At 40.3% G+C, this 26,858-nt stretch overlaps 1 protein-coding gene across 1 annotated transcript in view; it reads right to left on the reverse strand.

Annotated features, from left to right (window-relative positions):
• The window catches only part of AMPH (amphiphysin), a 216,549-nt gene that overhangs the window by 49,498 nt on the left and 140,193 nt on the right, over positions 1-26,858 (reverse strand). The window contains exons 6-12 of the mRNA XM_070369336.1: positions 26,063-26,170; positions 24,210-24,295; positions 20,552-20,627; positions 19,827-19,909; positions 16,997-17,135; positions 15,314-15,442; positions 2,613-2,729 (exon numbers count right to left, since the gene is read on the reverse strand). Of these exons, the coding sequence (XP_070225437.1) occupies positions 2,613-2,729; positions 15,314-15,442; positions 16,997-17,135; positions 19,827-19,909; positions 20,552-20,627; positions 24,210-24,295; positions 26,063-26,170 (738 nt within the window). The remainder of the gene's footprint in view (positions 1-2,612; positions 2,730-15,313; positions 15,443-16,996; positions 17,136-19,826; positions 19,910-20,551; positions 20,628-24,209; positions 24,296-26,062; positions 26,171-26,858) is intronic.

The following is a 26,858-nucleotide window of genomic DNA, read 5'->3' on the forward strand; positions in this document are numbered from 1 at the left end:
AACTTTCCTCCTGCCACTAACATAGTGAATGTTGGAGAAGGCAGAAGTCCCTTGAATTCTGCTGGCTGTCTATCCAATGAGAAAGCTCTGCCAAGGAGATATTCTGAATGATACGTACATTCACGTTCTACCTTGCTTGATCAACAAGATAGAACCCTCAAACTTGCTGACAATGACCACATTAGCATTTCCCAAAGTGAGTTTTAGGGACCACTCCCATGAATGCTAAGAACGTTTCATTGGAACACATTTCTGAGGTCAAACAAATTTGAGAAACTAATTTAAACAAATCTAAATAGTTTTTTTTAATTTATGTATTTTAATTAGAGGCTAATTACAAGTGCAGGACTTTTTGCAGCCTTTAATATTCTTGAAAGAAAAGCTATGACCAACCTAGACAGCATATTAAAAAGCAGAGACATTACTTTGCCAACAAAGGTCCATCTAGTCAAAGCTATGCTTTTTCCAGTAGTCATGCATGGATGTGAGAGTTGGACTATAAAGAAAGCTGAGCACTGAAGAATTGATGCTTTTGAACTGTGGTGTTGGAGAAGACTCTTGAGAGTCCCTTGGTCTGCAAGGAGATGAAACCAGTCACTCCTAAAGGAAATCAGTCCTGAAAATTCATTGGAAGGACTGATGCTATAGCTGAAACTCCAATACTTTGGCCAACTGATGTGAAGAACTGACTCACTGGAAAAGACCCTGATGCTGGGAAAGATTGAAGGCAGGAGGAGATGGGGACGACAGAGGATGAGATGGTTGGATGGCATCACTGACTCGATGGACATGAGTTTGAGCAAGCTCCGGGAGTTGGTGATGAACAGGGAGGCCTTGTGTGCTGCAGTCCATGGGGTTACAAAGAGTCAGACACGACTGAGCAACTGAACTGAACTGAATATTCTAAGGCATGTCATGAATATCCTAAAAGGGAATTTTAATAAAACTTCCTAAAACATTCATCTAAGAAACCCATTTTTTTTTTTTGCTAAATACCTTTCAGACCAGCATCTAATCTACTCAATCGCCTGCTTTACTGACATCTCAGATTTTTATTGCTTTAATATCACAACATGGAGGCTTGCATAAATCCGATCACATTCTGAACAAAGTGTGGATTAGAGAGATGCTTTATTTACTGGAGGTCACAGTTAGCTGTCTGTGTCCCAGTGATTTACCATCAGGTATCAAGTAGGCCTCAAGACCAAGAAGTTGAATTGGGTCTCAATATCTAAGTTGAGTTTTGCACTACACTTTGATTAATTAATCTGAAGTTATATTCTAGCATCCTTGGATTTTCCCAGACTCAAATGTGAGGCCCCAACCACATCAAAAATACTGACATAAACAATTTCTGGGTAGCAAATATTTTGAGTTAACTTCCTTCCATTAGCATAGACGACTGTAAAGTAACTATATTCCAGATAAATTACCCACAGGTCATTTCAGCACCCACTACCAGTATCCCTCTGGACCTTCCCTGGTGGCTCAGACAGTAAAGCGTCTGCTTACAATGTGGGAGACCTGGGTTTGATCCCTGAGTTGGGAAGATCCCCTGGAGAAAGAAATAGCAAACCGCTCCAGTATTCTTGCCTGGAAAATCCCATGGATGGAAGAGCCTGGTAGGCTGCAATCCATGGGGTCACAAAGAGTCAGACACGACTGAGTGACTTCACTTTACTTTTACTTTACCAGTATCCCCCTGACAGACATTATGATCATAATAACTACTGAAATGGGAAGAATGTTGAGAGTGAGGAAGTTGTGGACATGGGTAAGCATGGATAAGCAAGGCTAACTCTGCATCAAGTTATCATCAAGATCGTGTAAACATCAGAGAGTGGGACCAATTGAGCGCAGCATTGACATGTATACACTGCCATTGGTAAAACAGACAGCTAGTGGGAAGCTGCTGTATAGCACAGGGAGCTCAGATTGGTGCTCTGTGATGGCCTAGACTGGTGGGATGTGGGGTGGGCATGGAGGGGAGGCTAAAGAGGAAGGGGATTTTTGTATATGTATAGTGATTCACATTGTTGTACAGCAGAAACTAACATAATTTTGTAAAGCAATTATACTCCAATTAAAATAAATAAATTAAAAACAAAGACCACATAGGCATCATGAGTATCAGCATCAAGTTCAGAACTATCAAGACTGAAGAAGATTCCTGTTTGGACAAAATCTCATGGTGATGGCCAAATGACTTAATTTACAAAGTATGAGGAAAAACAGTAGAGAAAACAGTAAGAAGATTAAACCCCAAGCCAAGAGGAAGAGTCTTACTTAGGGAAGTCATAGAATGTATAATCCAAGCCTGGACACTTCAGAGTACAAATGTGGAACTATGGGTAACTCTGAGATGGATGATTCCTGCAAACTGGAATGTGTGTTATCCCAACTCTGTGGGTAGAGAAAGCTAACAGTAGGGGAGGTTGAGAATAATTGACATCGATCATGTCCTCTCTCTATCCTTCCTTCCCATTAGGATATGTTTGTCAGGTGAAAAGAAATAGTCATGTGAAAGGGAGAGGGATCAGGGAAATGCCTTACTGAGCTTTACTAAAGGTTATAAATTATCAGCCCCAACCATCAAAAAATCCACTTGATACCTGTGACATGGGTGAGTGGGTCACTCCAGCAGAACCTGCAGGGGTCACATCAGGCTTGAAAGGATCAAAGTCCAGATCCAGCAAGGTCTCTTCTTTCTTCACCTCAGGGATTTCATTCTGTTGAAATAAAATAAAGTATGTATGAGCTTGAATCTGATCAGATTTCATGACCTAATCCATGCATAATCCTCGAATTTATTTGATATTCCCAAAGCATGCTTTGATAATTTACCATTTAGTTGGCTCATCCACGGGCTCCCAGAGTTTTATATGATGAGAGGCGGAAATAGCCAACCCTGGCCAAGTTGCTCAGGTACATTGCCCAGGCTCCAATCCTTATTCTTTGTTTAGTTCCAAGTTCAGGCAACAAATAGAATTTTTGAGAAATGTATCCTAAAGCCAGCAAGATCCAAGGAATCTCCTTCTCTGCCAGCTCATAAAACTCAAGTCAAAATTTACAGAGAACCAAGTAAATAAAATGATCTAAGACTTGGAAATGATGTAATCACATCATTTCACTGCTGTGATGCCCCCTGGGAAGCTAAGATTTAAAAAGGAAGGTGTCTTTTATTTCCAATATTCTGGGAGGTGGGTCATAAAGGATCCTGCTGTGATGTATGTCAGAGAATGTTTTGCCTATGTTCTCCTCTAGGAGTTTTATATTTTCTGGTCTTACGTTAGATCTTTAATCCATTTTGAATTTATTTTTGTATATGGTGTTAGAAAGTGCTCTAGTTTCATTCTTTTACAAGTGGTTGACCAGTTTTCCCAGCACCACTTGTTAAAGAGATTGTCTTTAATCCATTGTATATTCTTGCCTCCTTTGTCAAAGATAAGGTGTCCATATGTGCGTGGATTTATCTCTGGGCTTTCTATTTTGTTCCATTGATCTATATTTCTGTCTTTGTGCCAGTACCATACTGTCTTGATGACTGTGGCTTTGTAGTAGAGCCTGAAGTCAGGTAGGTTGATTCCTCCAGTTCCATTCTTCTTTCTCAAGATAGCTTTGGCTATTCGAGGTTTTTCGTATTTCCATACAAATTGTGAAATTATTTGTTCTAGCTCTGTGAAGAATACCGTTGGTAGCTTGATAGGGATTGCATTGAATCTATAAATTGCTTTGGGTAGTATACTAATTTTCACTATACTGATTCTTCCAATCCATGAACATGGTATATTTCTCCATCTATTAGCATCCTCTGTGGCGGATTCATTTTGATATTTGGCAAAACCAATACAATATTGTAAAGTTTAAAAATAAAATAAAATTTTTAAAAAAATTTTTAAAAAGGAAGGTGTCAATATCTATAGTGACCTCATCCCACCTGCCTCTCCCCCATCCCTGGATTCAGTTATCATATCATCCATTCTTCATCCATAATATTGTTTGTCTCAACTGCATTCATGAGGGAATGAAAGAGAGAAAAACATACGCCCCAGTATCCACTGAAAAATGAGCTCCTACACCAATAACATTCTTAGATTAGAAAGAAAGCAAGCCAAAGAGAGAATGAAAGTCTTGCTATAATAATAGCAAAAAATATATAATACTGAACTAATGTTAGTTCATTTATTATAGAAGGTACCTATGTTCACTACTATACCCACCAATACACATTTATTGTGAGATCAGGATATAGCATGGGCTTGAAGTTGGTCTAACTCGGGCTTGGGCTACACAGGGATGGTCAGCCCTCATAAACTATACCACAGTGGGAGAACTGAGGTCAGTTTCCACATGATTCGAGGTACATGTGTTTGTTATTTGATATAAGCCTAATATAGACCATCTGTTGCCTAGAAATTGAAAGATAACAACAATGGATATAGTATTATATAAGAATAGAGATGTATGGAGAAAAAAATTTAAGAAACAGGAGTTGTTTTAATTAATGTTGATCATAGATATAAAACTTAGAAATTTAGAAATGTATGAAAACCTTAAGGGCATTACAGATAATACTTTTTTTTTTAGGATATCCATACTCACTGTAGGAGGAAATCTGCTTATACATCCTGCATATTGTCTTGAGTTATCTATTCAGTAGCACAGTTATTCTTCATATATACTTTTAAAATTAACACAGATAATGTTCTTCTGAGATCCCTCTTTCTTTAATAATTATAACAATAAAACTGTCAATTGATTCCCTCAGCCCCTATTAAAAATTTGCAGTTTTTTTTTCATCAATTGTATATTGGTACAAATTATATTTTTATGATTTTGCAAACACACATTACACTTAGAATGCTCTAGGCACTGCTCTATGAACTTGATACATCTGAGCAATAACTTGTGTTAATGTACTTTGTTGTCTTTAAAGAATTACTTTACTATCTTCCCCCAAAGCACATTTTATGGGCACCGCTGCTGCTGCTAAGTCACTTCAGTCGTCCAACTCTGTGCGACCCCAGAGACGGCAGCCCACCAGGCTACCCGTCCATGGGACTGATTCTCCAGGCAAGAACACTGGAGTGGGTTGTCATTTCCTTCTCCAATGCGTGAAAGTGAAAAGTGAAAGTGAAGTCGCTCAGTCGTGTCCGACTCTTAGTGACTCCATGGACTGCAGCCTACCAGGCTCCTCCGTCCATGGGATTTTCCAGGCAAGAGTACTGGAGTGGGGTGCCATCGCCTTCTCCGATGGGCACTGCTAATCCTTAAAAAAAATCAAGGACCAGATGGCATCATTTTCCCATTCAGGGATGAGTAGAACAGGCTGTACCAGGTTTTCCACCGTCCTTTGACGCCAATGCTATTCCAGGCTGCTGCAGAGACCCGTTTCCACATCTTAGGGACCCCTGATATCTGCAAGTTCTCCATAAAAATTGAGCCACACAAATATGTCCATCAGTGCCTGAGGAAGAGCCCCTTAAGGAAGCTTAAATGGGAATTTAGAGATCAAGGGTTAAAAAAAAAAAAAAAACATTATACTAAACTGAGATATGCTTTGACTTTGAAATAAATCTGGGTTTGCACCCCAATTTTGCCACTTGCTACATTTGCTGGGCAGTTAATTCAGCTTCTTTGAGCCTCCATCTCTTCATGCACAAAATGAGAGTATAATATCTAGAAAAGATTACCATGAACAATAAATACAACAAATACACTAAACATAGTATTCTGAAAATATTCAAAATGGAAATGGAAGCCTGCTATTAGTAACTGCTATTAGTAACAATGTTGATCTGTGTAAAATTATTGTCATTAAATATCCACTATACCAGTTTGGCTGCCTTCAAAAGGTGTAACTGGCTACTTTGGGCTTGATATCTATTTGGTTTTGCTTACTTCATCTTGAGAGTTATCCCTTAAGGCACTCATATCAAATAGTAATTTAATAGAGCTACAAAAAGAGTGGGAAAAGGGTTGCCTGTTTATGCATTATCCCTTTATAAAAGAGCACTGAGGTACTCACAGTGCTGTCACTACGTGTCAAAACAGTGACATGTAATTTCCCCTAACATAACAGAAGAGAATTAATCTTTTCTTATTCCTTACACCTGCATCACCACTGGAGTCGATCTGATGAGGTCCCAACATTCTTAAAGCTTTCTGGGAGCTTGATGTCAACTACTGTTTTACCACTGAAAGTCTGAAAGAGGTGACCTGGAATGTGCATCTAAGAAAGGAGACTAGGTGTGGAGACCACAGAGAGGGAAGACACCCAAGGGAAACACTACCAACGATAATAATCTTCTGTGCTATACTTCATGAGGCAGCTTTTGCTGGGGACAGCTGAAGTTTACAATTAAGGTACTGGACTTCTTCCAGTATAGGTGTACAATGTGAGCATAATCCTTATGCCGAGCTTTGCCTTGACCTCACGATAGATGGAGTTTACTTCCTTATCCTGTGACTTGGGGGTGACCGTGTGTCATGTTTTGGCCAAGGGATGTTAGTGAACATAATGCAAGCAAAGGATTGAAATGTACTTGAATGGTTGACTTCCTTTTCTCAGATTCCTGCCATTCATGAAAAGTACAAGCTTTGTCCAGCCACCGGCCAAAGAGGATGAGACACACATGGAGTAGATCTGAGCCCATCATAACTAATCTCTCAACACTAGAGTTAAAGAGAAATTCTTAAAAGTGGCCAGAAAAAAAGACATGTTAGTTACAAGGAATGACATAAAAGTAATAGTAGATTTATCATCAGAAATACTGAAAGCAAAAAGATAGTGAATCAATATCTTTGAAGTACTAAGAGGAAGAAGCTAGAATTTTGTGCCTCTTGAAAATATTTTTAAAACACAAAAATGAGATGGAGAGTTTTTTTCAGGCATGCAAAAGCAGAAAGAATTTATCACCATCAGATCTGTATTAGAATTTGCGTGAAAGAACATTTTTTAGGCAGAAGAAATGATACCAGATAGAAATACAGATCCACTTAAAGAAATGAAGAGGATCAGGAATAGGAATACGTGGGCAAGTATATATGACTTCGGCTATTATTTAAATCTTCTTAAAAAGTAATTGATTGCTTAAACAAAAATAATAACAAAGTAATGTGAAATTACTTCACATTAAAAAGTAAACTCGATGACAAAATAGCACAAAAATCAGAAAGGAAGAAATATAAATATACTATTGTAAGGTTTTTATACCATACCCTAAATAGAATACTACTGTTTGAGGGTAGACTGTTACAAGTTATTTATGTTCTAAAGCAACCATTAAAATAACAAAACAGTTAAGTATAGCTAATAAAAAAAAAGAAATGAGAATAATAAAAATGATAAATTAATTCAAAATAAGGCAGATAAATGAAGAAGAAGGACTAAAACAGGACAAAAAATGATCAAGGTGCTAGATTTTACTTCACCATATGAACAATCACCTTGAATGAAAATGCTCTAAATAATATAATGAAAGACAGAGACTGTCAGACTGAATTTAAAAAATCAAGACAACTAGACACTGTCTACAGGAAACTAACTTCAAATATGTACACACAAATAGATTAAAAGTAAAAGGAGAGAAAAAGACAAACACACTAACCTAACAAAAAGAAAGCTGGAATAGTTACATTTAACAACAAACAAAGTAGATTTCAAATCAAAGAGTATAAGCAGGGATAAAGAAGGTCATTTCCTGAAATAAAAAGAAGCCAATTCCTAAACATTTGTGCATTCAATTACAGTTTCAAAATTTAAGAAACCAGAGCCAAGAAAACAACAAAATGAAATAGAAATATGTTTAATTTTGCAGAGGAACTTTCAATAGTAGAACAAACAGAAATTAAATAAGGTTATAGAAGATAAAGGCAACACTATGACCCAATTTTACCTAATTCACATTAAAAAGCATGCAGACTATGAAGGAAGAACTAATACTATCTTTATTCACATAAGATATGATCGCCTATATAGATAATCCAATGAACTCTACAAAAAGGCTAAGGCTCTAATACTGAGTTTAACAAGATTGAAAGCAACACTTTGCATGTTAGCGTCAACACATAAAAATCAGTTATATTTATATTTAATAGTATAAAAACCCAGAAACTGAACATTTTAAAATACTATGTATAGTAGCACTAAAAGCATGAAATACTTAGGGATAAACACAACAAATGATGTGAAATGCCTGTACACTAAACATAACAAATCATGGCAAAAATAGAGATCTTCATAAAAAGTTATATATATATATATACACATATACTGTATTTATAGGTCAGACAATTCAATATTATTAAGATGTCATTGTTGTTGGTCACTCCCTAAGTCATGTCCAGCTCTCTGCAAACCCATGAACTATAGCACGGTAGGTTCCCCTGTCCTTCATGATCCCCTGGAGCTTGCTCAAATTCATGTCCATTGAGTTTGTGAAGCTATCCAACCATCTCATCCTCTGTCACCCCCTTTTCTTCCTGCCCTCAATCTTTCCCAGCATCAGGGTCTTTTGTAATGGCCAAAGTATTGGAGCTTCAGCATCAGTCCTTCCAACGAATATTAAGACTTTAGTGCTCCCCAAATTGATCTATAGAATCAATGCAATAACCAATCATTTGTACTGGGTTGAATATCATGCCCTCTTAGTCCCCTGTAAAATTCACATCCATCAGGAACCTCTGAATGTGACCTTATTTGGCAACAGGGTCTTTGCAGATGTGATGAAATTAATATAAGGTCACACTGGATTAGGATGGGCCTTAATTCAATGACTGGCGTCCGTATAAGAGGAGGAAATTTTGGATACTCAGACACAAGGACAACGCCATGTGAAGACACAGAGTACAGAGACACACAGGGAAAATGCAGTGTGATGACAGGCAGAGAGTGGGATGCTGGGTCTACACACCAAGGAACACCAAGGATTTCCAGCAACCATCAGAAATTGACAGGCATTTAAGAACCCTCCCCTAGTGCCTTCAGAGGGAATATGGCTCTGCTGACACTCTGATCTTGGACTTCTAGCCTCAGAACTGCAAGAGAATAAATGCCTGTTGTTTTAAGCCACCCAATTTGTGGTGCTTTATTACAACTGCCCTAGAAATCAAATCCATTGTCCTGGAAGTTTGTAGAAACTTACAAAGTGACTCTAAAATTCATATGGAAACTCAAAGAACCTAGAATAGCCACAACAATTCTGAAAAAGAATAACAAAGTTGAAGGACTAACCCTCTCTGGTTTCAAGACAGTATAAAGAGGCAGTCATCAAGATAGTGCGGTCCTAGCACAAAGGTAGGTAAAAGGATCAAAGGAAAACCACAGAGCCCAGAAACAGAACCATACACAGATGGACAACTCATTTTCCACAAAGGTACAAAGGCAATTAAGTAGAATAAAGCTAGATTCTTCAACTACTGTACCGCCATATGTAAAGAAATAAATTTCAACCCATACTGACTGACTCTGGTGTTGAAAGGCACCAATTTTTTCCTCCAATTTTCATCTTATTCATTCCTTGTCCTCAAAGAATGTTAATGTGTTTACTTTGAAATAAATAGCCACTGAAAGAAGAAGCAGCTGGTCCAGAAATTTGCTATATTGAACTGAATAGCCAGCGTGGTATTTAAAAGCAGGTTACAGATACCCAGGAAGTGAGTGGCGCACATGTAAATAATTTCAGGCTGGCCCCATCAGAACAGGTGAAAAAGAGCCATCTTGTGAATGTATTTTGCAAGCCGAAAATTTTATTTTGATTTGATTTACTAGGCAAGATAGGAAGATTTCATGAACTTAAAATGTAAGATGCAGCCTTACGTAAATAAATAAATACATAGCACTGACTTGATCCCAACAGTCACACAACTTAAAGGCTGTGCTGATGTCTTGCTTTTTAGCACAGCAGGGTGACAGGAGGGCTTGGAGGAATAAGCTAGAATGTTCAGAAGATAATCCTTCTGGATATGTAAATGGGAAAGCTATATCAAAGAGACAAAATACGCTGAGAATAGATTTAGGCCAAATAGTTGGGGTATCTGCTGTGAAAAAAATCCTCAAACAAGCCATCTTTTCTTCCTCACTGCGAATTGACAGGAAAATAAGCAAGAAGGAACCCTGCTCCCCTAGCCCTGCCTCTTAAGGGGTCCCTGCACTTCTGAGCACCTTCCTTGAAATTTTTTAGGTCATTCTCTGGTTGTGTATGTGGGGGGTGGGGCTTCCCCTGTGGCTCAGTGGTAAAGAATACACCTGCAGTGCAGGAGATGCAGGAGACTCGGATTCTATCCTTGGGTTGGGAAGATCTCCTGGAGGAGGGCATGGTAACCCATCCAGTATTCTTGCCTGTGGAATCCCGTGGACAGAGGACCCTCCTGGGCTACAGTCCATAGGGTCACAAAGAGATGGACACAACTGAAGTGACCGAGTATGCATGCACACACTGGTGGTGGGAACCAGCAGTGCCATCAGAGCAGAACACCCCTGGGCTAGGATCTGCATGGGCATGGCCCCCGTCTTTCCTCTTTGGAGCACTGTCCCACCCTAACTCCACAGGGAGGGTCCACCAAATGCCCCAGGAATCTGGGACTCATAAACCACCAGATTGTCTTGAAACTTGGTGGCCAGTCCTGCTTCCAAGAAGGTGGCTGGTGAGCAGACTGTTCCTGCTGGCCAGCATGTCATTTCACTCAGGGGATCCCATGAGACTGGCCACCAGGATGCTGCTGGTATGCTCATGTCATGTGACTCAGACTGTTTATATGGAGAGCCCCCTGACCACCTGTATAAAAAGCAGTTAAAAACTTTTTAACAGTTTAACAGGCGATCAAGACCAAAAAACACAATCATGTATATACATATATATGTGCTGTGCTGTGCTTAGATGCTCAGTCGTGTCCAACTCTTTGTGACCACATGAACTGTAGCCTGCCAGGCTCCTCTGTCCATGGGGATTCTCCAGCAAGAATACTGGAGTGGGTTGCTATGTCCTTCTCCAGGGGATCTTCCCAACACAGGGATAGAACCGGGTCTCCTGCATTGCAGGTGGATTCTTTAATGACTGAGCCACCAGGGAAGCACACACACACATGTGTGTGTGCTTATATACACATATATGTTTACACACACACACATATATATATGTATATACATGATTGTGTTATTTTGGTCTTGATTTCCTGTTAAAATCATATTTTTTTTTGCCACAATTTGGTTTCAAGGGACATAATACCTTTTCAATCTTCCTTTTAAAAATGTTTACCAAATATCCACTTCCTTAGAGTATCTGGTTGGGGGAGAATGAGAGATTACTTGAGAAACTCTGATTTAAAGAAAGTAAATAGGGATTTTGTCACGGAAGTTCTCAGAGCCTGAACATTTTTGCTTTTTCACTGTGAAAAAGCAAAAGGAGATGCAGCCCTCCAAGCCTCCAATGACCAAGGGGATCTCAGGGGACTAGATGGAAAATGCTGTTTTCAAAGAATAATGCAGGTGTGCGCAGACTCACACACACACACACACAAAGGATGTCTTTTTTAACTTAAGTCACTAGGAGTTAAAAATAGGGAGAGGTGGGTATGTCCTGTGGCAGGTCCATTTCTGTAAACACAGAACCAAAAAACCAAAATCAGCCTTGTGGTCTAGACAAGCAGGCAAGTCCCTGTACATAAATATGGCTATTTCCAGGGAAGATTTTAGGAAATATACATATTTCCAGAATCCACATGCTACAGTTAAGGTTTAGGCCATTAGAGGGCTCTGTAGACCTGATGGATTTCTGTTTCCAACCCCAGGACACACTCAAGAGAGAATTATCACTCTGATGAAGCAGGGTGTACGAAATACATCCATTAGAGACAAGGGATGTTTCATTCATTACATCTTGAACTTCTGGGTGGGATTCATACAAATGCTTTTCCTCCCCATTAAGCAAATGATAAAAATAGCAAACTGAGGACGCAAACCTATTTGTTAAATCTAAAATGACTTATTAAACATTTAAAAATATTAAAATAAAACATATATATAAATATATATAGTATATATATGAAGGAATATATATACTATATATATATATTAAATATATGTATGTAAAGGAAATGGTAACCCACTCGAGTAGTCTTGCCTGGGAAATCCCATGGATGGAGGAGCCTGGTAGGCTAAGGTCCTTGGGATCGCGTACAGTTGGACACAACTAAGCGACTAACACACACACACACACACACACACACACACACATGAATCACTTTGCTATACACCAGAAATTAATACAACACTGTAAATCAAATATACTTTTATAAAGAAAAAATAAATAAAATTAAATAAAGCTAGATTATATCCTTCAATAAGGGAGCAAGCAGACTAAAATATAAATCCTTGCTTTACCCTTGCTCTTAACATGGTGACGTAAGACTCACAGCCACTGAGTCAATGGAAATGCTTCGACTCATTTCCATCATTTTACCCCATCAAATACACTGGGGTTCACCTGCTATAGCCATGTTGGCACTTAGATCCAGAAAAAAAAGATAGAAACCCTTTTCTGCCTCCTCCCCAGATTAAAAGAAAACAATATATATCAAGACAAATCCCCCGAAGTGCACCCCCATAATGTCTCTGGGGGTTACTTCCTTCACAGTCCCCTGGCACACTGGTGGACTTGACCCAGCCAGTAAGTTAGAAAAGGTGCTAGTGGGGGGATGCCTTTCCTTTCCATTCCAACAGCCTGGGAGCCTGAACACAGGCTAGCCAAGCTGGGGCAAGGATGGGGCCGCTATCAGCTGATTGTCACTGCAGCAGCCACAGCTGGAGACATTTCAGGTTTGACAAGTGCCTCCTCACCCTCTCCCCTAACTCTTGATTTTGCTCATCAATCTCTCTCACTCAACAGCACCAGCCAAAGTTAACCCTCTTAGAAGGACTTAGGCACCTCTTCTGGCATCTGTATTTTTTTAAAGTGCTTTGATTCTTTTTCTTCCCCCCACTGTGAAGGACCCTTATGTAAGCCAGCAAACTGCAAATAAAAAAAACACTGTCAAAGAAAGAACATCTTTGAACCCCATCTTTACTTCAGAACTAGTCTTCTTGTTACATTTTCTCTACTTCAGTGGCCTTGGCTGCTACATGGAGATGTCCTTAGCTAAGCACACACGGCTTCTGGGTGACCATATTCTTTATTGGAGATGGAATTGAGAGGGTGCTCTTGAGGGGTCCAGGTGACAGCAACTTCAGTAAGGGTCTTATCACTCTAAAACACTCTCACTTTAAAACTAATGAAGCTAAAAACAGAACAAGCTGTTAGAAGTACAAAGGCACAGAACAACTTGGACGTGAAAACTGCTCCAGTTTGGTGCCAGGGCCACGGTGGATGCTGGGTAAGATTATTTGGCTCTAAAACCACTACCCTGGTGGCATCTGTGTATCCACAGATATTACTGGTCCATGCACTGATAAACATGCAATTCCCTTTCCTCAAAGGAGTTGCTGCTGCTGCTGCTAAGTCACTTCAGTCGTGTCTGACTCTGGGCGACCCCACAGACGGCAGCCCACAAGGCTCCCCCGTCCCTGGGATTCTTCAGGCAAGAGTACTGGAGTGGGCTGCCATTGCCTTCTCCCCTCAAAGGAGCTACTAAATCACATTTCAAGCCCTAATAGCTTACCAAATTCAAATCTCCTACAAACAACAGGAGAATGAAAACAATAGCAAATGGCATTGCACTGATCCATGAACACCCTCTAGAGAGAGACGAGACATTATGGCGTACCACTGCACTACTTTTAAGTTTTTATTTTCTGAACCCCTGTTTTTAGTACATGATTTCTGTTATTGATAGGATGCAATTGTAACTGGGATGTTGGACATAGAGCTGTTATTTGTGTACTCAGGAATTACAATGTTATGTTTGCACCCCTTGCAAAATGTTAAAATTATTTCTGACTGTGAGAATACCAGGAGGAAATGGTATTGGCATGATCTCTGGGGACATTCACTCTTAACAAAGAGATGGCTTTGATGACATGAGGAACAACTAAGTCAAGATTATCCTTGAGGCAAAGGACAACCAAGCTGGGACAGGTGTAGGTATAACATCGAGGGTAGCTATAAATGGGTACACACATCCAGGTGTCTTTGAAACTAGGGGGAACACAGGTGGTTTCCTTTGCCAAGTCATGTAAATGGATCCATTTACACCTAGTAAAGGTCAAAAGACCTAATATTCACCTCTCTGAATTTTATTTTCCTATTCTCTACTAAGAAGCAATATGAAAAAATAATAAAAGGTGCAAATATGTATTAATATACACCAGGGATTCCCTGGTGGCTCAGAGAGTAAAGAATTTGCCTGCAATGCAGGAGACCTGGGTTTGATCCCTAGGTCAGGAAGATCCCCTGGAGAAAGAAACTGCACCCCACTCCAGTATTCTTGCCTGGAGAATTCTATGGACAGAGGAGCCTGGTGGGCTACAGTCCATGGAGTTGCAGAGTCAGACACAACTGAGTAACTAACATTTAACACTTCTGTATTAATATATATTGATATCACCAAGGTGCTGATAAAGTAACAAAAAAGTGGAAGTGTGACCACCATCAGGGGTTGGTTACATTCATCTGATAAAATATTCTGGTCAAACTTTGATTTTTTTGTAAAAGACAATATTATAACATGAAAAAAAATGCTCAATAAGATTAAACAGAAAAGTCAGGAATATGCAACAATACAATCTGAATTTTGTGCTGCAAAATTTGACATATACTTAGAAAAAATTAAAACAAAATAAACCTCTGGTGGCTCAAATGGTAAAGAATTCACCTGCAATGAGGGAGACCTGGGTTCGATCCCTGGGTTGAGAAGATCCCCTGGAGTGGGGCATGGCAACCCACTCCAGTATTCTTGCCTGGAGGATCCTATGGACAGGGGAGCCTGGCAAGGTTACAATCCATGGAGTTGCACAGAGTCAGACACAACTGAGCGACTAAACACACACAGCACACAAACCTAAATGCACCAGTGGCTATGTCAGAGCGCTATGATTTAAGAGCTTATTAAAATTCTTCACTTTACACTTTTTAGTATTTTCCAACTTTCTATAGTAATGATGCATAGCTCCTAAAAATGGAAAGAAGAAGTCTTTTCAAATACTGTACATCTGTCACTTGAGAATCCTTCAGATACATCAGGTAATTAAAGCAAACCTGAATAACAACTAAATTTCACCATTGGCTCTCACATCTGCCACCTTCTCCAGAGCTGAGCCCTGAGAGTCCCTCTGCCATGGAGCATCCATGGACATCCCAGCTCTGTTCCAGGTGCTCACCTGGGAAGGTGTGGTCACACTGATTTCAGGAACAAAGTTGTCCTCGAAGAAACTGATGATGTTCTCCTGCTGTAGCTCCTTCGTTGGGGTGACTTTAGGAAGAGGTGGGACAGGAGGCCCTTTCCTTGTCTAAGAAACATCACACACAAACAAACAGGGTTTAATTCAGTGGGAGATGGCATGGGAGACATGCAGAACTGTCTTGGGAACAGAGCCAGGGGATGAGATTGATCCCTGATTCAAATTCTGGTCTGCACTGAGAAATCAGCCCACTTGATTCAGGCAAAGAATGCCTGCTTGTAGCTGGTGTGACAAGTAATGGTCCAATGAGGAAAATTCAGGCCACAAGACTCCATCCATCTTAACACAAGCGCTATATCACAGCACTGCGGGGCCACGTACCTGTGCCTCTCAAGTTAAAATAAGGCCATGCGTGCGTGCGTGCGGGTTAAGTCGCTCCAGTCGTGTTCGACTGTGTGACCCTATGGACTGTAGCCAGCCAGCCTCCTCTGTCTATGGGGATTCTTCAGGCAAGAATACTGAAGTGGGTTGCCATGCCCTCCTCCAGGGGATCTTCCCGACCGAGGGATTTAACCCACGTCTCTTACATCTCCTATATTTGCAGGCAGGTTCTTAACCACTAGTACCACCTAGGAAGCCCAAATTAATGCCATACCTTCTCCAAAGTCAACAGCAAATGATTTCTCACTTCAGCAGCACATTAGAATTCTAGAACTAAAATCTAACAAGATTTCACTAGTCAGTGAGACCACTGTGGGCAGCATACACCTCACTCTGCACTCCAGTATTTTGGAAAGGCAGCTCAGCAGTAAAGAATCTGCCTGCCAATAAAATCAAGTAAAGATTCAGTCTCCAGTGCAGGAGACTCAGGTTTGATCCCTGGGTCAGGAAGATCCCCCAGAGAAGGGAATGGCAACCCATTCTAGTATTCTCGTCTGGGAAATCCCACGGAGAGTGGAGGCTGGCTGGCTACAGTCCATGGGGTCGCACAAGAATCAGACATGACTTCGCGAATAAACAACAAATACGCACTTTAGAGCTCTATCCATTATTCACATTTTTTCGAAACAATCTTTAGTTTCAACCATACACAAGAAAGCTTGAGCTGGATTAGACAGTTTAAGTTTCCCCATTGGAATTTCATTTTCTCCAAAAGAAGGGATAATGAGGGTGGCTGTTTTTCTCTACATTTGCCTTTGCTTGGCCCTTTCTGTTTCTTTCAATCACTTGTTCCATCATTTTTGCTGAGTGCGTGCACAATATGCCACGGGTGATACAAAAAACAAAAAGTGAACTGACATAAACATCATGGCCGTTCTTGCTCCAGGTGTTACCTAAAGACTAACAGGAGGGAGGCCACGTGGAGAAGGCAGGATTCAACAGAGCCTTAAAAGTGCAAGATGCTGAGAAGACGAGATCATGCGAGCCTCAGGAAGTTGAGATCATGGAAAGAGATGTCTCAACCCACTGAAGCAGAGGGTATGTGAGGAAACATAAAAGTCTGAGTAAAAAAAGGGAAGTTTATTCCTTAGTGATGATCCCAATGGCCAAGGCTCACACTGAAAACTCTTGTCAATGACTGCGCCCCATGGGCTTATCCCAGGTGGGGTCAGCTCAGCCTGGGTTCTTCCGGTCCACCTCATACACGTGATGTCTTCCTACCTGTGAGGGTGACCGAGGTCGGACTGGTGCAGGAGATGCAGGTGCCAACGTGTGATTGGGACTTGCGGTCGGGCTCGGGATGGGTGAAGCCTCCTCAGGTGGCGAAGGCGTCTTTGCAATACGGAGAGGACCCGAGTCGCTGAATGAACACAGAGGGTAAGCAAGGCGCTCTCTACAGAGTGGTCCTTATTTCTCAGGGGCCTTCCTTCTCACAGAACTCTCAGGCATGACAGGCACTATTGGTTATCTATTCCCTCTTCCTGTTCATCCTGGTTATTAGTAACGGTGATGCAATAACTGGTGCCATTCATTGTCCCTGTCTGCAAGATCCCATTCCTATGTTACCTCCACCGATCACAAGACCCAGTGCATTATTGTCTCCACTTTACACTTAAGTAAAGTGGGGCACAGAGAGGATAAAAAATCCCTAATGTCACTGGAAAATTTCGTGGATCCAAATTCAGGCCTTACTAATTTGAACTCCTATTCTTTCCACTGAGCCAAATAGCTCTGCAAGAATCTTCCAAACATAAGCTGAATTAATTGAACTAATTTCACTTTTGATTTATAAGAGAAACTTGCTATGGCATAATCTATAGCAAAACCTACCCTGCCCCACCAAGTGATAAATTGGCTATTAAAAGGCATCCCCAGGACAATGTTCATTAAGATTTGGTAGGCGTGCTTTCTGATAATATTTAGAAATTAATTCATTGTCTCGCTTTCTACACCTTACAGCACAATAACTCAATTCAGACATGTGCAAACGAATTATGTGACGGATGAGAGTGTGTAATGTTTACTGACAGCCCATCATGCTCCTGGCCCCAGGCCAGATGCTCGTGATCAGCCCAAATGCAATGGTTAATCCACCACTGGGGACACATCCTACTCTCTAAGAATTTCTAAACTCTACAGATTGAAAGAACAAGTCTGTACCCCCAAATAAATGAGCACGTACACAGCAGGAGGGTCTACAGATTCAACAGGCCAAGGGAATGGGTCCCGTGGACAGGACACGGACACACACATGATTGGAACCTTGCCAATCATGGTCTCCCCTGGGAAGCACGGCCACCAATCTATGCCTAATGGAGGCCCCTCTGAGCTCACTCACCACCTCGTTCTGCAGAGGAATGTTGAAAAAAATGAAGAACATTTGTTAAGCAGTCGTGGCCCCATTTTCTCTTCATTGTATCTGATTCAGCAGCAACGAAATTTCCAAATACCTTTTTCCCCCCTCAAAACCTTAAACTTTTTATTTTGTATTGGGGTATAGCAGATAATGGGCTTCCCTTGTGGCTCAGTTGGTAAAAAATCTGCCTGCAATGCGGGAGACCTGGGTTCGTTCCCTGGTTTGGGAAGATCCCCTGGAGAAGGGAAAGGTTCCCACTCCAGTATTCTGGCCTGGAGAATTCCATGGACTGAATGGTTCATGGAGTCACAAAGAGTCAGACACAACTGAGCGACTTTCACTTTCACAGCAGATAACGCTGTGGTAGTTTCAGGTGAACTGCGATGCAGCTCAGCCTTACATATACATGCATCCATTGTCCCTTCATCTCTGTATAAGGGAGCCACCTTTCCCCATGTACTTCCTTCCTAAATCACCCAAATGTCATTGTGATATTCTTATTACATTTCGTTCAGTTTGGACACAATAGTTCTGTCCCTTTCCTGTCTTCTTTTAGGCCATGTTCTAAGACAATATACTTAATGCTCACTTAGTATAGCAGCCAGGGTAGGGACTACATGTATATCTAGACCAAATAGCATCAAATGAGAAAATTACCTGTCTCCAGGAGGTTCCAAACACTAATACATGGAGGTGGCAGTGCCTGTGTAAGAGCACTGTGTTTTTATAAATGCATGGGTATGCGGGTATCCATCGATGGATCGAAAATCATAGACTGTCAGGACTGTGTTATTTCCTTACAAGTTGTTTAGTTCAATAGCATATTTTTATTTCTATTGATTTTTTAAATGAGCCCTTTATCCAGAAAGGTTATTGAACTTCCTCCAGGAAGGCAGAGCAAATTAACTGCAGAGTCAGAAAACTGAAATTTGAGTCCTCTGAATTCCAACCCAAGCCTCACTAGCCTGAGTACATAACGCCTGAGAAGGATGGATAAAAGGGATTCCCAAATCATAAGAGTAAGATGCTGTGAATCCAAACCCTGGCACTGTAGACTATTCATCTACAGATCACTGAGCCTTTGGTACATCTGACAGGCACACTCAAAATAAAAACAAACCAACGTTCAACAAAACCCAAACAATGAAGTGTTTGCGAGGTCAAGTTAGGGGGGAAGATGATGGTGAGGTCTCACTTACTTCCTTTTGCCTCTCCCAAAAAGGATTCATTAAAGGTATCAACACCAATATATTGGGTTGGCCAAAAAGTTCGTAATATATGATGTTATAGAAAAATCCATAATATGGTAATAGAAAAACCTGAACGAGCTTTTTGGCCAACCCAATAAATAACAAGACTAACTGTTGTAGGTTTAGGGAATTCTCTTCCTCTCCAAATAAAGTAACAAGTGCACAACTAGAATTTGTATGCAAGAAGTTGACATTATAGCTGGAAAGCAAAAAGAGGTAGATAGCACTCTGTAGTGACAAAAGTCCATGAGGATATATCTGAAGGCTAAGAGTCAATGTAAAAGCACAGAACTAAGTTCTGGTATCAGCCTCTGGATGGAAAAATTCCTTGATTTTAGATCTTTGTAGGATGAGTAAAAGATGCTGGTATAGGCTGTAGAAATTGCAACAATTTTGGCCTTAAAGGTATACACAGATGAACTTGGCTTTCATGAACATGGCCTACCTGGGAGCTCCTTGAATGGTGAAGGCCTTGTCAGCATGCTGGTCGCCCAGTTTTGTCATCACTTCATACAGTTTGTGGCAAAGCTAGGAAGACAGATGTCACTTGTCTGTTAATTTTAAGTCATTCTGCTGCAAATTCAGGCTACTGCCCCCAGGAAGGAATTGTTTATTGAAACATCAAGAAACTTATGATAGCATGGATGGTCTCAGAATAATTTAATGTCTGAATTGGGTCCAATTTAAATGCATGTCAAAACTGTAAGGCCACAAACACAAATTAACATATATGTAAACTAGAATATAGAGGAGAAAACACACACTTATTATTTACATTCATTCTATTAGAGATAAAGTGATACAACCACCCTGTTGAACTAAGAAAATATTACTCAATGACACAAATGCTGACTATCTATTTGGAGACCAATTTTTCCTCAGCCTAAAGACTTGAAAATCCAACTTTAAAAACTGCCTGAAAAAATAAAAAATATTGTATGATTGTAACAAGTAGGTAGGGGTTCATGAAAGTACAAATTGAACCAGATTTATAGAAACATGTGGTCACTACAAAACAATGTAGAAATATCACTGAGAGTCAAAACACACTATTAAAAGAAACATGAAAGAGAGTAAATTCTTTGCCTAATGTGTGCCATTGCATTTGCTTCCAGAATAAATGTTCATTTACTTTATATTCCATATGGAAAAATAATCATCATTACTCACCACTGCGATTTCCTTATGAAACTTGGCTTCTAGGCTGGAGACATTTTTGAAAGTATTGACATAAAATCCAACTCGTCTACCATGTGGAAATACAAAGAGGAAAGAAGAGAAAGCCCAATCAGCAAAACTGTGTTTTTAATGGCTATTACATATATTAAAAAACAGATTTTCTTTACATAATTTTGAGTAACACTAGATTAAATAAAAATACTTAACCCAAAGTAGGTCCAACCTTTCCTGATCCGTTAATGAATGGATACCATCTTTTGGTATAGAACACAGTCTTTCCTGATATCTGGTTAATACCCAAAGAAACATTTCTCACACTTTTATGTGCATCAAGATCACTTACAGATTTATTTCCAATCTAATAGGTCTGAGGGGTGTGTGTGTGTGTGTGTGTGTGTGTGTGTGTGTGTGTTGCTCAGTTGTGTTCGACTCTGTGTGACCCCATGCACTGTAGCCGCCAGGCTCCTCTGTCATTGGAATTCTTCAGGCAAGAATACTGGAGTGGGTTGTCATTCCCTTTTCCAGGGGATCTTCCCAACCCAGCGATCAAACCCAGGTCTCCTGCACTGCAGGCAAACTCTACCATCTGAGTCACTAGGGAACCTCAGGTCTGTGATGAACTTCTAACAAGTTCTATGTGATACTGATGCTGCTGGTTCAGAACCAGTGATTCTAGAATCACTGCCCCAAGAATTTGTGTTTTAGATATGTACTTTGTAAAGGTTTTGAGATAGAGAAGTTTATAATGAACATATGCTTCATTCATACTGCTGAGAGAAAGAAGCAGATTTCAAAACAGCATGTGAATGTTCACATTAATACAAACGGCCACACAAGACTAAATACCAAAACTCAGCAGCTTTGGACAGAAACAGCTGAAGGAACTAAGAGAAGAGGGTAGGATGGGCCAGCTGCAAACATCTGCTTGAGAGGACAAACAGGCTGCCATGAAGAAGGATCAGATTTAAATAGGTGGGTGCAGATGGGGAAGGGGGAGGTAGCTGAAGTTGTGATTAGTCATTCAGTCATGTCTGACTCTTTGCAACCGTGTGGACTACAGCCCACCAGGATCCTCTATCCATGGGATTTTTTAGGGCAAATACTGGAGCGGGTTGCCATTTCCTCTTCCAGGGGATCTTCCCGACTCAGGGACTGATCCTGCATCTCCTGTGTTTCCTGTATTGCAAGCGGATTCTTTACCTGCTGAGCCATGGTGGACGCCCAGCTGAAACTGATTGGTGGTTATTGTTTTATTTGCACCGATTTTTCACTATACTAAACAAAACCCTAATGAAGATCTATGAAATTAACTCTGTGTCCAGCTTACTGTTTCCTCAGAATAAGCTTCTTGACTGTAAACGCTGGGTGAAAGGTACAGAGAAAAGCAGCTTTGACGGGCGCTGCTGACCCACTTCCCTATGCAGGCACCTTCTAGGCCCTTGACACAAAACTTTTGTAAATATGCTGGGAAAGAGCTAGCATCTCACCTGCTTTTAAATTATCGTCCATTAATGAAAGCTGAGTTAATCCTCTTTTGTTCCTTTATCTATTGCCCATTTGAATTTGCTTGTTTATTTCTTAGAGCTTGTTTTATTCTTATTATTCATACAGAAATTTCTATTAAAAGCACTGAACCTTGAATACATTTAGCAAAAACAAGAATCCCCATTCTTCTATCTTTAAATTGCTTCCTGATACACAGCTTGTTTATTCCAATGATTATTTAGGAAAATAATTGGCACAGTACTAGTAAGAAACACCTTATTTAGAATGACTAGACAAACATCTATGATTTTCTACGATTTTATTTCCTTTGAGAACTCAGAAATCAAATCAACAAGGATGTATTTAATTTAAAAAAAAACATGTTCAGTAGTTTTGATGCCACTTATCATATACTGATTCTTATTTATGAAATCAGAGATTCTATCAAAGCAGGAACTGCCTTTGGCTAGTTCACAAGAACAGACTCAGCACCTAATAGCAGTTGGCACAGAACAGGCGATGCAGTAAATATTCCATGAATGAATGAGCGAACGGATAAGCAGATTAACAAACTAGTGAATGAACAAATCTGGCGCTCATTCTACTGGAAGAACACATTCTGACTATAACCTCGACTTACAAAAAACTGGTGTTGTCAGCAGTAAAATATACACCCACAAAGAGTACCAGGCTCTGAATTGTGATATTATCTGCTGTCAGGTACTCTGATAATATCAGCTATAAAATGAGGATTCATTTCACAAGCTCTTCATCAACAAGGGACTCTGAGACATTACCATTTCCCCAAAGTACTTGTCTGAGGCATCCTCAGGGCCCTTCTGGTTAGCTGTTAAGACCAACTTAATTTCTTCATTAAGAGGTTTCTTTGTTCTTGGAAACCATGGAAAGGCTTAACAGCTGAGCCTACTGCAGTCCCAGAATGCAGGCCAGGACACTCTCCCCTAGCCCCAGTGAGCTGGTCACTGCTTCCCCCTGAGCCTCTTTCAATGGAAGAAGCATGTTCTGTCTATGAGTCTGTTTTACACATATGTTCATTTTTGCCATATTTTAGATTCTACATTTAAGTGATATCATATGGTATTTGTCTTTCTCACTTACTTCACTTAGTATGATAATCTCTAGGTATACCTATGTTGCTGCAATTTTGCATTATTTTGTTCTTTTATGGCTGAGTAGTATTCCATTGTATACATATACCATATCTTTACCCATTCCTCTGTTGATGGACATTCAGGTTGTTTCCATGTCTTAGCTATTGTGAATAGTGCAGCTATGAACATAGGGGTGCATGTATCTTTTTGAATTATAGTTCTGTCCAGGTATATTCCCAGGAGTGGGACTGCTGGATCATATAGTAAGTCTATTTTTAACTTTTTGAGGGATCTCCATACTGTTTTCCATAGCGGCTGCATCAATTTACAATCTCACCAATAGTGTAGGAGGATTCCCTGACCTCCACATCCTAACCAAGATTTGGAATTGTACTTAAAGCAGTGTTGCATGACAAGCACAATCCTGTTTATTCAGGGTGGTAGCATGGGTGTGCTGATGAAAACTGAGACATAAGGCCCCACTTCACCCAACAACTTCTTGGTTCTACCACTAAATGGGAAAACTGAAGTTAGTGGAATGAGAAATGCAGAGTACCCATAAAAAAGAATATTTCATTTATAAAATAAGAATGAAGCTCAGATTAACAGGTGAGAGCTGACAGTAGAGGTTTCACACAAAAGACAGAGACTAGATGACCCCTTGAAATAAAATGTTCTTCCAAGGGTTAAAAATTTATCCTTTAAATTTCAAGGTTAAGGATAGTTCTCCTAATGCCTCTAAATGAGATTTGTATCTCTACTTGAAATAAAAGTCTAAAACAGTGCTGTCCAATGTGGTAGCTAACCAAATTGGGTTATTTAAATTTAAACGAATTAAAACAAAATAACATATATTTAAAATTCAGTTCCCAGGTCATACTAAACATATTCCAAGTGTTCAAGGTCAACCACATGTGGTTAGAAGCTACCATATTGTAAATTACAGATTATTGAACACTTCTACTGGACAGTGAGTGCTAACTCATCACAGGAAATAAGACAAGTAATATTCACTATTCCTGAACTTATAACATATACAGAACCATCTTTACCTTGACCACAATGATGGTAACTCTTCTTGTAAGTCAACGTTAAACTCTTCAAATACTTTCTGTGCTTTCTGAAATTCCTCTTCTGCCTAGAAATAACACATAACATGTTTACACTGAAAACATCACAGGCATACCACACTTCTAGACACAACAACATTTAATATAAAATAGAAATAGCTTTATGGCATCCTGGAACATTTTGGAAAGGAGAGAAATCTGGTTAAAATCCACATGATCATTTTCAATAAAAGTGAAATGTTAAGTCTTATTGAAAAAGGAAAATGTGATGGATTACAATGGTTGCTCTTGCAGTCTCTGGCAGATTCATTCATTCTTCAAAATTGCGTGAAGTGCCTGTCACATACACTGTTACATACTCTGCTAGGGATACTGGGTCAGGATGCTTCCCAAGAAATTCCCTGTCTAGTGGGAAGTCTAAGTAACTACACTACAAGAGAGGGCTTATAAGCTATTATGGAGCATGCCATTAAGAAAGAAAGTGCAAGAATTAGAGAAGACTCCATGGAAAAGGTGATATTTTAACTTGATACTGAATCTTGAAGAGTGAGCAACTGTTTGCTAATGAAATGGTGGGGAATGGTGGACAACACATACAGGAGGAGTTGCCCGGGTTGGGATTCTCACTCACTAACCATGTGGACTTTCTTTACCACCTTTCTGCACCTAAGATCCATAAATGAACACAGCAATGTCCACCTCACAGGTGTTGTGAGTATTAAGGAAAGTGGATGTAAATAAAGTGTTGAACACAGTGCCTTGCTTCTCAGGGGCCTGATGTGAAACTCAGCTCTTACAGTGACTGCTTAGGAGCCGGTGTGTAGGTCACAGAAGCTCCAGATTAGGATGTTTGTGTGGAGGAAGGAAAGCAGGGGAAAGAAGACTTGAAAGCTGACAAGATGGAGAGGTGAGCCAGAAACCAGCTGTGAAGCTTGCATAGGCCATGCTAAGGAATTTAGAACTTTTTGACTGGCAATGGGAGCCATTAAAGGACTTAAGCACTGGGGAAATTCTACCTGGGTACGTTCAGTAGAAAGGTGATCCAGGAAGCTGTGTGTGGGAAAATGGGGGAGACAAGACTGGAAGCCTAGAGAGAAGTTTGTATGTGTTTCCAATGAGCTGTCAGTGACTGACATATATGGAGAAATCTCTGGCAATGGGTTCTTTAAAAGAAAATGAATGTCAAGCAATTGTAGCACACATCTGTACTCTCAAGCACAAGTTACGTCTGAGGATTTCACACTTCATTTCCTAGTTGAATCTTCATTCTGTCGTCAAGTATGGACCACAGCAGGTTTCCCAGGTGACGCTAGTGGTCAAGAACCCACCTGCCAATGCAGGAGACATAGAGACGTGGGTATGATCCCTGGGTCGGGAAGATCCCTTGGAGGAGGAAGTGGTAACCCACTCCAGCATTCTTGCCTGGAGAATCCCATGGACAGAGGAGCATGGCGGGCTACAGTGTCTCAAAAATTGTTTCAAAAAGTTGGACACGACTGAGCGACTTAGCATGCACACACATGCACACACGTGACACACATAAAGAGTGTAAGGACACACTACTTTATATGATCAGGCAGTACTGCTAGGGGTAAACATTTATTATGATGAAAATGTGTGAGTCAGTGCCACCCAAGTGAATTCTACCAAGGACCTGAAAACCCTTAGTGTAACTTACAAAATTATAGACAGCATCCCACAAGACCCATATTTCAATTTTTAAATTCCGTCCTGATTCCAATCTCCATGAGAAAAGAGAGATTTCATTTCAAAAGCAAAGTTGCTACAGGTCATAGAGTACAGAGACTGGTGACAACAGTGGAATTGGCCCCTACCTTAGAGATGCGACTCTCATCCTTCCTCTTGGAACTCTGCAAAGCTTCCAGATGATGGCGGGCACTGTCGTAGTCCACCAGCTTCCGGCTGCGCTTGGCGATACGATTCTGCCAACAGGGAAGCATAAGCACTAAGAGAGAGACACGGTCACAGATTCTCTTCTTGACTGCCAAAACACTTTCCTTGTCCAGAGTAGCTGGAGATCGAAGTGAACCAGAATTTCAGTAGACAAATGACTGCTAGAAATCAAACTACTGTCTTCAATCCTTTGTGCGAATACGTGTGCGTGTGTGTGTGTGCACATTCAGTCATGTCCATTTCTTTGTGACATCATGGACTGTAGTCTGCCAGGCTCCTCTGTCCATGGAATTTTCCAAGCAAGAATACTGGAGTGGGTTGCCATTTCCTACTCCAGGGCATCTTCCTCAACCAGGGATAGAAACCGAGTCTCTTGCATCTTCTGCATTGGCAGGCAGATTCCTTATCACTAGAGATTTGTGTGACTACCATTAGGTAAATACCTCCCTTCTGATAATAATTAGGACAACCATTAAGATCTGAAGGCAGAATTTGCAGTCAAAGACCAGAGAAATTCCAGAATTGGTGGAGGAAAGCACATCAACCTATACTCTCTATTAGTCTTTATTCTAAACCTTTAAATGTTCCATTTTAAAGACAGTCAAAGACTGTATTAGGATCTGCTTTTATAATTCTAATAGCACTCACACTAACAGCAGTGATATAAATCCTAAGAAACCCTTTTTTCCTAGAAGTGTTTGACAACCCTTTTGTTTG

This window comes from Bos mutus, chromosome 4 (assembly GCF_027580195.1).
Source record: "Bos mutus isolate GX-2022 chromosome 4, NWIPB_WYAK_1.1, whole genome shotgun sequence".
NCBI classification, from domain to species: domain Eukaryota; kingdom Metazoa; phylum Chordata; class Mammalia; order Artiodactyla; family Bovidae; genus Bos; species Bos mutus.